Genomic DNA, 12660 nt, shown 5'->3' with positions numbered 1-12660 from the left:
AGTATATTAAACAAGACTGACTGAAATTTAAAATTAGTAAATCTAGATGGGAACATATAGTATATATTACTTTTATTTTTTTTTAACAAATTCAAAACTAAATACAAATTTAAGACACTACTAAAGTGAGGGCCTGCCCAAACATTTTAGGGGCATTATACAAAAGATTAAAATTAGGTCTATTATAGAAAGAATCGTGTACATTAAAACCACAATTTAATTTTTTTGTTTCTTTTTCTTTTAAAGATATGTTTTTTTTTTATGTATAATAATAATAATAAGTCTTTTCTTTTAAAAAAAATGAACAAAATAAGGAGCCTTGTGCAATAATTCAAACTACCCAAAGTTTGAGCCGACCCTGACCGGAATTCATACCGAAATTGGACGAAATTACAAATCTTTTTTTTTTTATTGAGGGAACAAATCTATTAATATAGAGTATTTATGCCACTAAAATAATGCTATGCCTTTTATATCTCTTATTATAAATAGATTACCAAAATAACCAAAATATGGTTGTTTCATCTCTTTAACTAAGCACGTTTTTGTTTTGGAAGGTAACCAAAAAAGAGGACGTTATCACCAACTTAAAAAGTAATGATGATTGCACATATTTTTTCAGCGCAACAAAGCGAAAAAAAACAAGTTACGTTTGGAACTCTACAAACATATAAAACCAGAGTTGGACACACATGCATCCCCAATACCGACTTAATTTACATTATTACTAATAATAAACCTACCCTTCTTTCTTCCCAAATCCCAAACTACTTTCATTATAATTATAGGTGCTTATCTCACTAAAATGGTGCACTGATGCAAAAAAAAAAAAAAAAAAAAAAATCTGTTGTCCTCAATTTGGTATATTTTCCTTATCCCACTAATTATTTCAAAACAAATCATCTATACCTATTTTATATATACAATAGAATCTGTATTTAAGAATACTCTATTCAAGAATAACCTCTAATTTGTTATAAAAAAAATCAAGTCCCGATTTAGGCCAGTTATAAATAAGAATAACCTCTAAATTGTAATTAGTTATATATTTTTTAAGTCCCGTATTAACAAAGTATACCTCTATATAAGAATAATTACATCTTAATAAAATATATACATGTATTTTGTAAATTTATTTATGTAAAATTAATAATTTTATTTTAAATTATAATACATGTATGAAATTATATTTACTCTAAAATATTTCTATTATGATATAGTATTAATGATTATTTATTGTTATTATTATTACATTGATATTTTTTTGTTTTTTTAATTTTTTTTTCTAGTGTAACTCTATTTAGTTATAACCTCTCAATTAGAATATAATTTACTTGGTCCCAAGTATATTCTTGGATTGAGGTTCTACTGTATTAATATAATTTAGAGTTTGTTAACAAAGTTATTATATATTAAATAGGTATAAATGATGTGTACTAAAATAATTGGTGGGATAGGAAAGGTACATCAATTTGAATACAGTAGATTTTCTTTTCATTGATGCAACCCTAACCATTTCAGCATCTATAAGAATTTTTTAGTTTAAATTTTTTTTATACTCGTGTACGTTATAGTTATTTAAGACATAGTGCAAAATTTTGAGAAATTTAGATTTACAATATAAAAATCAATATTCAAAATATTTATGTTACACTCGTATAAAATAAAAAGTCTCTTTAAACCCTGCTTTTGATGTGATAATTTTTTTTTTTTTTTTTGAATTTTTCAGAATTTTGTCAGATAATAATTACTATGTAAATGATTAAAAAAATTAGACTAAATATTTTTTATACCCATTTCAATGTGGTGTATTGTAAAATTTTCCATAACTATATTCTGAAAATAATAATAAAAAAATACAGTTCAACAAAAAAAATGAAAAAGTGAGAAAGAAGTTGTTTTTTAAGATGGTAAGTAGCTAGGAATGTGTAACAATATAGACCAAATAGTTCACCAACCAAACTCTAGCTTTTTCGAGCACTAGCACAATACCCATCTATTCCACTTTAGGCTCTTTTTATTATCTCAAAACTCTATATATAAATACATCATATTCATAAACCAACACACAAATTATAAACCAAAAAACCAAAAATGGATTATGAAAAACATTGTATTTGTGTTCTTGATGCATCAACCTACGTGGGTTTTTGGATTCTCAAAGGATTATTAAGTAGAGGGTACACAGTTCATGCAGCTATACAAAGAAATGGTAACCTTTTTTATATTTTCTCTCTCTTTTTCTTGATGACCCTTTTGTTTTTCACTAATTAATTTTCTGAATTGGGTATTGTATTGTACTGTAATTTCAGGACTAGAAAGTGAGATTGAGAAAGAAATTACAGAATTAAAGAAAGTTCATGAAGAAAGATTATCAATATTTACTATTGATGTTTTGGACTATCATTCTATTCATTTGGCTTTGAAAGGCTGCACTGGTTTGTTCTGTTGTTTAGATAGTTCAGATGGTTATGATGTAAGTTCTCTTTAATTCTTATAACAAATACCAAAAGATAATCCATTTTAATCCATTTTGGGGTCTTTTTTTTTAATTTAATAAAAAGATTTAAATTAATTTTTGTTCAGGAAAAAATAGTGGATTGGGAAGTAAGAGGAGCAATAAATGTAGTGGAAGCATGTGCTCAAACAGAGAGTATTGAGAAAGTTGTGTTCACTTCATCTCTGACTGCTGCAATTTGGAGAGAGAATATTTCTTCAGAGATTGACATAGATGAGAGGTCATGGAGTAACCAAGATTTTTGCAGAGAATTAAAGGTGCTTCCTTATTTTCTTCTCTCTTCTTTTTTTCTTTCATTATATTTTATTTCATTTGTGAAAATATGTATTTACATCAATAATTGAAATCTATGTCAAGGAATTTTTGGTTTAATGCTATTTTTTTTTTTAATTTTTTACGTTAACTTTAACACAATATATTATTAATAATGAGAATATTTTTTTATTAATTTTATAATATTATTATATATATTTAAAAATAAAAATAATGTAGATATTTATATAAAAAAAATTTAATTTTATTATATATATTTAAAAATAAAAATTATGTTGATATTTTATATAAAGAAATTTTAATTTAAATTTAAAATAAGTAGATATTTTTAAATTTATTTTTTAATTTTATAATACTTAATAGAGAAAAAAAAATACAACAAATAAAACTAATTATTAATAATATTTGACAGCAATAAATTATTAGAAAAAAAATACATTGTTTAATTAAAAAAAAAAATTAAACTTACATTTAGCATCACCTAATTGAAGTTAATTAAAAATACTAATTATAGGTTTATTGCACTTAACATTAATCTAGTATATATATTTATAAGTTTATCACATTTGAAAAAGAAAAAAAAAATATAGTAATGCTGTACTAGCTTGTAGTTTCTCATCTCTCTATATAAATTTAATTATTGTAGTTGTTTTAGATAGTTAATTTTTGCTAAGAAGCATAAATCTTGTTGAGGCAATCATGAAAGTATGAAACTGTTTTCAACTGTGTTTAATCTTGGTTTTCAAATAGAAAAAAAAAAACCTTTAAAATTATTTCCCTATTAATTAGCACGCAAGTTGAATTATACTAACTTTTTAAAACAGAGTTAATTTAGTGAATATAGATTAGTATTCCTACAAAAAAGAAAATGTCAATTTTGAGATTTTTTTTTTCAAGAATTTTGAAAGAATATAGTTATGAGAATTGTTATTAGGTACTAATAGTGTCCAGTATCTTTTATAGAAAGCGTTTTAAGATTGTTTAGTAAATTTTTTTAAAAGTTATTTTTTTAAATTATATGAAACTTGATACTTCATTACACCAATAATTAATTTTTAAATAAAAAAAAACTCTAATAAATCATCTTATTTAATTTTGAGGGGTGAAAACGAAAAGTTTATGATGGGATGATTTCCAAGGTAGTCAAAGAGCATTATCCCACTAGTTTATTAGTGCATCACCACATACTACTGATCCTATTATTCAATTTTATTTTATTGGGGAATTATATAATTTTGAAGTAAAGCCTGAATTATATTTGGACTTAATCGAACTTTCATTTTCTTGATTATTGAGAAAATGATCGCATAGCAATCACAACAAATTAATTAATTAATTAATAAAAATCTAATCATCATGTAATGTTCAATGCTTTTCTTTAACTAATTTTGTTGCTTTAATCTAAAAAAATCTTGAAACTGTTCTTTTCCCCATTTATTTTTCCATGTGGACAAGACAGTTCATATCTCAAGTCATGTGATTATGATTTCTATATAATAATTTCTACCTCATAGGGCATATATAATAGTTTTTAAATTATAGAAATACTACATCTCTTTTTTCCTTGTATGTATGATTTATATTTTATTCAATATAATAATTATAGCAAACATTCATTCATGAAATACATCATAATATCTTTTTAGTGATGAAAAAAAAAACATCATAATATCTTTTGATTAAGTTATTGTGCACTCCTTTAAAAAGAATGTTTTGATATATTTTTTTTTATTTATTTCGACATTGAAAAAAATTTCAATTAAATATTTCAATAACCGTGTATATTATGATTATTTAATACTTATAAAATTTTAAAAAATTTCAAATAATTTGGTGTCAAATTAAAGTTAAAATAATTTCTATCACGTGGTGTATATATTTATATATATATATAAACAATCACACATCTAATAGAATTTTAAACTTTATTTTTAGCACTACAAAATATTTAAAATATTCTGAAAATTTATAAATAATTACAAATAAAAAATGTACAAAACACCTCTATTGGGGGGTCTACTGTAGATTTTTTCATTTCACTTTATGATTTCTAAATCTCAAAAAATCATGTGATTATGATTTCTATGTAATAATTTCTTTCCTTTTAGGAATGGTTAAAGAGTCCTTTCAAGCTGGGGTCATTCATTCTTGCTTAAATTATTTTGATCTTTTTATAGGGTGCCTCTGTCAAATACTCAAATTGATTTATTCCTTTTCCTATTTAATATTCATGCTAGTGGCACACACAACAAAACCATCACCATCATGATCGATGCATTGAATTTCGATAGAGATATGCATGAAAGTAATACAAGTTAAATAATACCAACACTATTGATTATTGATGATTAAAAAAAAAAATAAGAGATGCAAAGAATGTAACTTATTAGTTTTGGAAAATTCTATAATTTTACAATCTGAAAGATAAAATTTAAATAGTCTATTACATGCATGCTTTTTTTTTATTTTTTATTCGTGTGAAATAGACATTTTGAACACTATTTTCTATATTAAAAATGATTTTGAATTTCTTAAAATTTTACAGGACATCTTAAATAACTACAATATACACTATCATATAAAAAAATAAATTAAATTTTTAAAGCTCCCATTAGTTTTTCAGGTTTAATCAAACAGTTATAGTAATTGTTTAGACCTTTCTCTTTTCTCTAACTTTTATATCTTTGTGTAAAAATATGATATGTAGTTGTGGCAAGCTTTAGCAAAAACACTATCAGAACAAGCTGCTTGGGCTTTAGCTATGGACAGAATGGTCAACATGGTTTCCATAAACTCAGGCCTAGTCCTTGGCCCATGTGTCACTCAACAAAACCCACTCTCAACAACATCTTATCTCAATGGTACAACTAACTAACTACATTACATTCTCTTCACTACAACTTCTGTTGATTTCTTTCTCAAACAAACACTCTTCAATTTGGTATATATATAGGGGCTGCTCAGATGTATGAGAATGGGGTGTTAGCATTTGTAGATGTGGACTTTTTGGTTGATGTTCATATCAGAGCTTTGGAAGATTCATCTACATGTGGGAGATACTTTTGCTTTAATCAGATAGTGAATACTGAGGAAGAAGCTGTTAAGCTTGCAGAAAAGTTGAGCCCCTTAATATCCATTCCTTCTAGGTAAGAAAACATATAACAAAACCTTATATTTGGTAAGGGATATTTGCGGCAAAACCCCCTTAACATTTACAATTGTTACACACATGACCCTAGTAAAAAAAAGTAGCAGCAAAATACTTTATCTTACGATTTTGTTACAGTCATACCCTTTTTTGGCCATCAAGTATCAATTCAGAAACACGTGACGACATATTATTAGACTATGTATAAAATAAGCTAAAAAATATGTCGCCACGTGTTTCTGAACTGCCACTTAACAGCTAAAAAAAAGTACAATTTCAACAAAATCGTAAGATAAGATACTTTTACCGTCACTTTTTTTGTAACAATTGCAAATATTAAGAGAATTTTGCCGCAAATATCCCTATTTGGTATATTTTGTTTCAGTAGCATAATGGGGTTTCAAATCATGGTTTGATTTTATTGTTTAATACAGGTATGCATGTGAAGGGAGTGAGGTCTTTACTGAGAGGTTGAGAACCAAAAAGCTAAACAAGCTGGTTGAGAGCACTGCTTGTTACTAGAAAGTCAATTGAGTTACTCTTCTTGATGCATTTTCATGAATGAATGTATATTTATGATAATATTATATATTGAATAAAACAAGATGTGGTTCATTGAAAGAAATAAATAAAAAGTAAACAACTTTAGAATCTCTAGGGGAATATCACAATAATCTATGATAGTACAAATACAGATGAACAGAATTTGATTTTCCTTTTTCATTTTTCATATTATTATTATTACTACATGAAGAAAGAAAGAAAGTGGCCACACCCAAAAACAAATAGTCAAAATTCTGAATTGTGAGTGGTTATTGGTGACATGTAAAGTTATTAGTAGAGTAATATAATAGTCTTTGGTTGTCTAATCTTTTACCTGAGAGTTCCTGGAGCCACTGGCTAAATGCCATGGTAGGCAACCACAACCTTTAACTTTCCATCATCAGTAGCATCAATTTGTTGGCTAAGATTCAAAGTGTCATTTAAAGATAAAGTGAAAAAAAGAAATTAAATCAAGAAATTATTCTTGCTTTTTTCTTCTTGATGCTATCTCTGAGGCCCAAGCCTTGCCTAATTCTGTCTGGAACTTCCCTGTTCAGAGTTTGAAATTAAATGAGCTTTAGCAACAGATCAATAAGGTTAGAAAAGAAAAACTCATCTAAATCCTTTCTTTATTCATACCAGCAGTTGACTGGAAAAACTCATCCAAGTCCTTTCCTTGTTCTGCAAAAAGATAGAAATATGTTTTCGTTAGTTTCGGGTGTGAGTAGAAAAATTATCCATCTAAATCAGTAATTAAATTTCAGTGGTATAAATTAGAGACATCAGAAAGAGTAAGAGTGAAGTTTGTGATGATTCTTGTCTTGTCTTAAGAATAAAGACCAGATAAGAAAATGAAGAGAATAAAATGATAAGGATATTATATGCAGAAAAGGCTCACCATTTTCATATTCTAAAGCTTGAAGTATCATCTCTACCTGGATGGAACATAAAACTATTTATATTAGATAACATTCGAATTAAGCATTAATCAAAATCAATAATTAAAAAAAGGCAAAATACCATTATAGAAATGATGTGCAATCATCCATTTAAAGATACCAACAATTCTTTTAAGAATTGCTAATATGGTATATTGTCTGAAAATATATTATAAACCACGTAAGGGATAACAAGCATAAGCTTTACCCTGTTAATAAGATAATGTGGGCATATTGGGAATAGTTTATACATCCCAAATCTAACATGCAGACCTGTTTGACATGGTTTTTTCTAAGCCAAAAAGAAACGTTTGGGCTTGAACTTAAAGCCCTTTTAGAAGGTTTTTTAATAAAGCCACCCTAATAACATGGTTTTGACAAAAGCATCAATATAATAAGACAAACAGTGTTGAGATTTCAATGGAACATTCTGTTTCCATATTAACACTTGAATAAAAAAATCTCAGTTTATCCTAAAAACACTTTTACAGTAGCATAGCATTTAAATAGTGTATTTAAAATGTATGACTTTTACTTATCTTTTTTTAATGTATAACCAAAAGTGACTTTTCTCCATGTTCAAGTAGACCCAAGAGAAGTAAAAGAAAAAGGTTTTCATGTATACTCTGCTTGGATAGCTAACTTCACAAGAGAAACTCCATAAGATTAGGGAAAATATGGAAATAAGAAGGTTCCACTTCAATGTGTTATCAAAGCTCTTCTTTGCCAAGTCATGTGAGCTTGACTTCCTATCAAAATCTACTTTTGGGCTTATGAGACTGAAAGCTAGTTTCCGAAACCAAGCCAAACAAACTTCAAGATAATATAAAAGTAATATTTGCAAACTCAGACGAATAATGTGTGTGGACACCGTTTTCTAATGTTTTATAACAATCTAACTAATTTGTAAAAACCACAGTCATTAAGACACTAGGACCTAGGAAGCAGCTAGTTTTCATCATACTAAGCATCATTTAAATGGAAATCATAATTAGCTGAATGTATACTACTATTAACATGATGAGATCAATACTATATTTCAAATAAATAGTTTAGTTTTATAGGAGAATTAGACAAATGAAACAAATTTATTACTCACCTTATCAAAGTCCTTGACAATTTTAGCTTCTGGTGAAGAATTTTGTTCATACTCCATCCATAGTTCACCTATTTCCTCAGCTGGCAATTGCAGTTCAGATAAAGAGGTCAGATAACAAGAAAAAATTAATATTACCATGTAGGCTATGTAATCTTTAGGGGCATGTTTGACATGGCTTTGAAAGTTCAGATATTCCAATTTTGTTCATTTGGATAACAATCTTTAGGGGCATGTTTGACATGGATTTGAAAGTTCTTCAATAGACCCAAAACCACTCACTTAGGGGAGTGTTTTAGACGATCTTTGAAAAAAAGAAAAAGAAATGATTTTGAGTTTTAATGCAACTTTGATATTTCTTATTTTTATCATCTCCTAATAATAGATATTAGATGTTACCATTACGGATTTTCCCAATTTTTGCTATGAGTACTTTTAAAATAGACTATCGAAAAATTATTTAAAAAAATGAAATTTTGCTTCTCTTATTTTACTATCCAAATGTGAAAAGCAATCAAAGCATGTCTATAAACAAAAGCATATTATCCAAACAGACACTCAATTACTTCTGCTCGAGCACGAAATCGTTCTTATATAATGAATTACCTCTTGATCCTCCACCAAGTAGTTTGCACATTTGATCAAGTGCTTCTCTTTCTCTTCTGCTCTTCTCAGTCTTTGAGACCCCATCAGAAGGGGTAATGTCCCCAACAATGGCTATCCCAATAAAGAAAAACAACATAAGTCCTAACTAAAGAGCTTAAACTTACAAGAAACACATCAACAATGCACCGATCAATTTTATAAACACTTGCCCACTTGCCAATACTAGAACATGCTTATACACAAACAAACCTTTGTTTTATCCATTAAGACAAGTATCCCAATTCATCATGATCATCAATATCCACATTCTCCTTGCTTGCAAAAACAATCATAACCATTCTATTTTGAGAAATGTTAAAGGGCACCTCTAGTGCCTAGCATCCTTATTAGGTGTATATCATTACTGGTGCAATTTAATATCGGATCTCACTTATTTTACTTTAATAATAATCAAAGAAAACCGCCAACCATTTATAGGAAGCCACATAACCCAAAAGATCACTTACATTATGTTTACTTTATATTACAACACATAACCCAACAAAAAGAAGAGCAAAAATCTCAATCTTTACATCATTTTGTTTTGAACAAGCATTTACACATTCAAAATTAAAAATGTGGCATCTCACCTTCAGCAATATCATGAACAATAGCCATTTTAATACACCTGAAACAGTACCAGAACAACAATCTGAGTCTCACAAAACAAAAGCACATCAAGAACAGTAAAAAATGAACACTAACTTGTCTCTATCAACACCAGGAATATCTTTAGCAATAAGAGCCATAACACCCATTCGATACATATGATCAGCTACAGATTCCGGATCCTTAACATCTCTCTTCACCCATCCAGCTCTCTTAGTTGTCTTACACACACAAACAAACAATCAAATCATCTTCCATTACCAAAACAAAAACAGTTATAATAATAATAATAATAATAATAATCAACTCACCTTAAGGCGATGACAAAGGGAAAGAAAATCAATGGCGGAGGAAGCAGAAGCGGAGGAAGAGGAGGATGCAGCTCCTTCAGGGGTGGCCATAGTAGGATTAGCCTTGAGGGGTGAGGAAGAAGAGTGAGGAGTGAGTGTGAGAGAGCTAAAGCTGAGAAGCTTAGAGTGTGAGTGTGAGGAAGAAGAAAGAGAGGGTTTACAGAGCCACACACAAACTATTCCTCTGCTAATCGAACTCATTTTTCTCTTTTTTTTTTCTTTTTAATTTTATTATCTTTTTTTTCTTTGTTTTGGTTTTTACCTTTTTATATATATTTTTGGTATATTTGTAGGATATTGTGAAATTAAATATAAACGGGAGGATATTCTTTTGTCTATAATAAAGTACCAAATTATCTTTTTGAATTTTTTTTGATTCATTAACAAATTTTGAGATTATTTAATTTAAGAATTTTTGTTTAATTTAATTTAATTTTAATAATTGAGTGATTATTTATGTATTAAATTATATTCTTTAGATTTAACATTTACCAACTCATATTTTTTAACTTTTATTTATGTTAGATTTTTTTTACTAATTAAAATTAGAAAAAAAAAAATTAATAATCTAAATAGTTTAAAAGAAATTTTGAATGACCTTAAATGTTCAGGGTCATGATTTAGGGCCAGTTTGGCACGTTGTCTTTGTAGGGAAAAACGATTGTAAATTTGTCTTTGTGGGAAAAAACGATTGAAGCTTGTGGAAAAAAGCTGAGGTGAGTGTTTGGTAAATTATAATTTTTAAAGTGTTGTGAGTTGTTAAGATTCTATTACAATAATGATAATATTTTAATCTAGTTTATTATAATTACAAATATATATAAAAAAATATGTTATATAAATTTTTTATTTTTTTATATATTTTTAATTATTTTTTTCTATAGTATAAATTTATATGCATTTGATAAAAATAATTTTTAATATTTTTAAATTATATTTTTATCACTTGCAAAAGATAAAATTGTAGTTTATAAGAAACATAAATTGATATTATTTGTTAATAATAAAAATATAAATATAAAATATTTTTTAAAATAAAATAAAAAATTAGAAATTTAAATATTATTTATTTTTAAATATTTTTTCATTTAAAAAATATTTTTATTTTTTATAATATATAATAAATAATTAAATAAATTTTTAGTAAAAATAATTTATTATAAAGTCTTTTAATCAAAACAGCTTTTTCTAAAAGTTGGGTTGTACCAGCTTTAGCTTTTAGCTGTAGCTTTTCCATAATTTCTTCAATAAGCTGTTTTTTAACTGCTTACCAAATACCTTTTTGTCACAGCTTTTTTGAAAATCAGCTTTTAGCTTTTCCAAAAGCTGTGCCAAACGAGCCCTTAGTATATCAAAATTCGAAGATAAAAATACTAATTCACATATTAATATTAAGATAATGACTGGTGAATCTGAACCGTACACGTTAGCATTGAGGTGGGCCCAAGGTTGTAGGAACGGTAAGGAGTGAATCAAGATCATCTGTTTAAAAATGGTATCACATACTGTATTAAACTAATCTAAATTTAACATGTTAATTAACTTAATTTTTTTTAATATATTAACTATTTTTGTTGACTTAATTAAAGGTTTAAATTTTTAATAAATACAAAATTAATTGATGTGTTAAACATAGATTGGTTTAATACTGTGGAACACTACTTTTCCTGGTGATTAGAACACTTCTTTTTCATCTTGTATTATTCTAATAAATAGATAAGAAAGAGTTAATTTTATTCATTTGACAAAAAAAATAAATAAATAAACATGTAAAACAAATTCAGAATAAATTTCAATCACTTTATATATATTTTTTTTTTTGTAAGGAATTTGAAATTTTAAAATTTTAAAAAATAAATTATTTTTTTTTAAGAAAATAGGGTGCATATGCAATTTATACATTTTGAGGTGCAAATATAATTATTTTATTTCTTTTCTTTAACATGCTAAACTACAAGTTATTAGCTTTTCATAAAACTTTTCTTGATGAAATTAAAGATAGAATTAGATGAAATTCAATGGTTACACAATCAACATCAAAAGTGTTTTTAAAGATTAAAAAAAAAAGCTTTTAAAATCAACTAAGGACTATAAGTACATTTGAGTGTGTAAAACAATGCATTTTTTTTTCAATTACTAAATTATTGTTTAACAATCATGTTGTCGTTTTGGCATAAAGAGTTGTCGTTTGTGAGGTTTGTGAAAAAGTGATATTTATTTACAATTTTTTTATTTAAAATATTAATCTATATTTTAGTTTTTAAAATAATATGATTTATTTAAAACATATTATAATTATATTTGATATCATATATGAATTATAATATAAAAATATTATTGATAATGAGATAAAATATTTGAATGAATAATATATATATTATTAAATTACATAATGTGTAAATAATATGGAGGAAAAAAATAAAGAAAAAAACTAAAACAAGTGATGTTTTGATGTGATTATTCTATATAAATAATAGATATATAAAATATCATCCCTAAATTAGCAAATTAAATTGAAAATTTGCTTTTATTCCAACATT

General features: G+C 26.4%; 2 protein-coding genes across 3 annotated transcripts; one reads left to right on the top strand and one right to left on the bottom strand.

Annotated features, from left to right (window-relative positions):
* Positions 1 to 1893: 1893 nt before the first annotated feature.
* On the top strand, positions 1894 to 6574 carry LOC115724974 (cinnamoyl-CoA reductase-like SNL6). Of its 2 annotated transcripts, none has more exons than XM_030654361.2 (6): positions 1894 to 2212; positions 2313 to 2476; positions 2587 to 2775; positions 5499 to 5652; positions 5745 to 5937; positions 6374 to 6574. In XM_030654361.2, exons 1-6 carry the CDS (start codon positions 2095 to 2097, stop codon positions 6459 to 6461), a joined length of 906 nt encoding a protein of 301 aa, XP_030510221.2. In that variant the 5' UTR covers positions 1894 to 2094; the 3' UTR covers positions 6462 to 6574. The 2 variants fall into 2 exon arrangements, with proteins under 2 accessions (XP_030510221.2, XP_060973727.1); XM_061117744.1 differs by having other exon boundaries at positions 2012 to 2212; positions 6370 to 6574.
* A 142-nt stretch (positions 6575 to 6716) lies between these two features.
* On the bottom strand, positions 6717 to 10375 carry LOC115724975 (uncharacterized). Its single transcript, XM_030654363.2, has 8 exons — positions 10082 to 10375; positions 9867 to 9991; positions 9752 to 9789; positions 9123 to 9233; positions 8520 to 8599; positions 7381 to 7417; positions 7122 to 7163; positions 6717 to 7031 (listed from the first exon to the last, which is right to left on the bottom strand). Exons 1-8 carry the CDS (start codon positions 10319 to 10321, stop codon positions 6961 to 6963), a joined length of 744 nt encoding a protein of 247 aa, XP_030510223.1. The 5' UTR covers positions 10322 to 10375; the 3' UTR covers positions 6717 to 6960.
* Between the last annotated feature and the right edge of the window lie 2285 nt (positions 10376 to 12660).

The sequence above is a fragment of the Cannabis sativa genome, chromosome 6, assembly GCF_029168945.1.
Source record: "Cannabis sativa cultivar Pink pepper isolate KNU-18-1 chromosome 6, ASM2916894v1, whole genome shotgun sequence".
NCBI classification, from domain to species: Eukaryota; Viridiplantae; Streptophyta; class Magnoliopsida; order Rosales; family Cannabaceae; genus Cannabis; species Cannabis sativa.
Note: the sequence above shows the minus strand (reverse complement) of the source record. Positions and strands in the feature narration are given on the sequence as shown.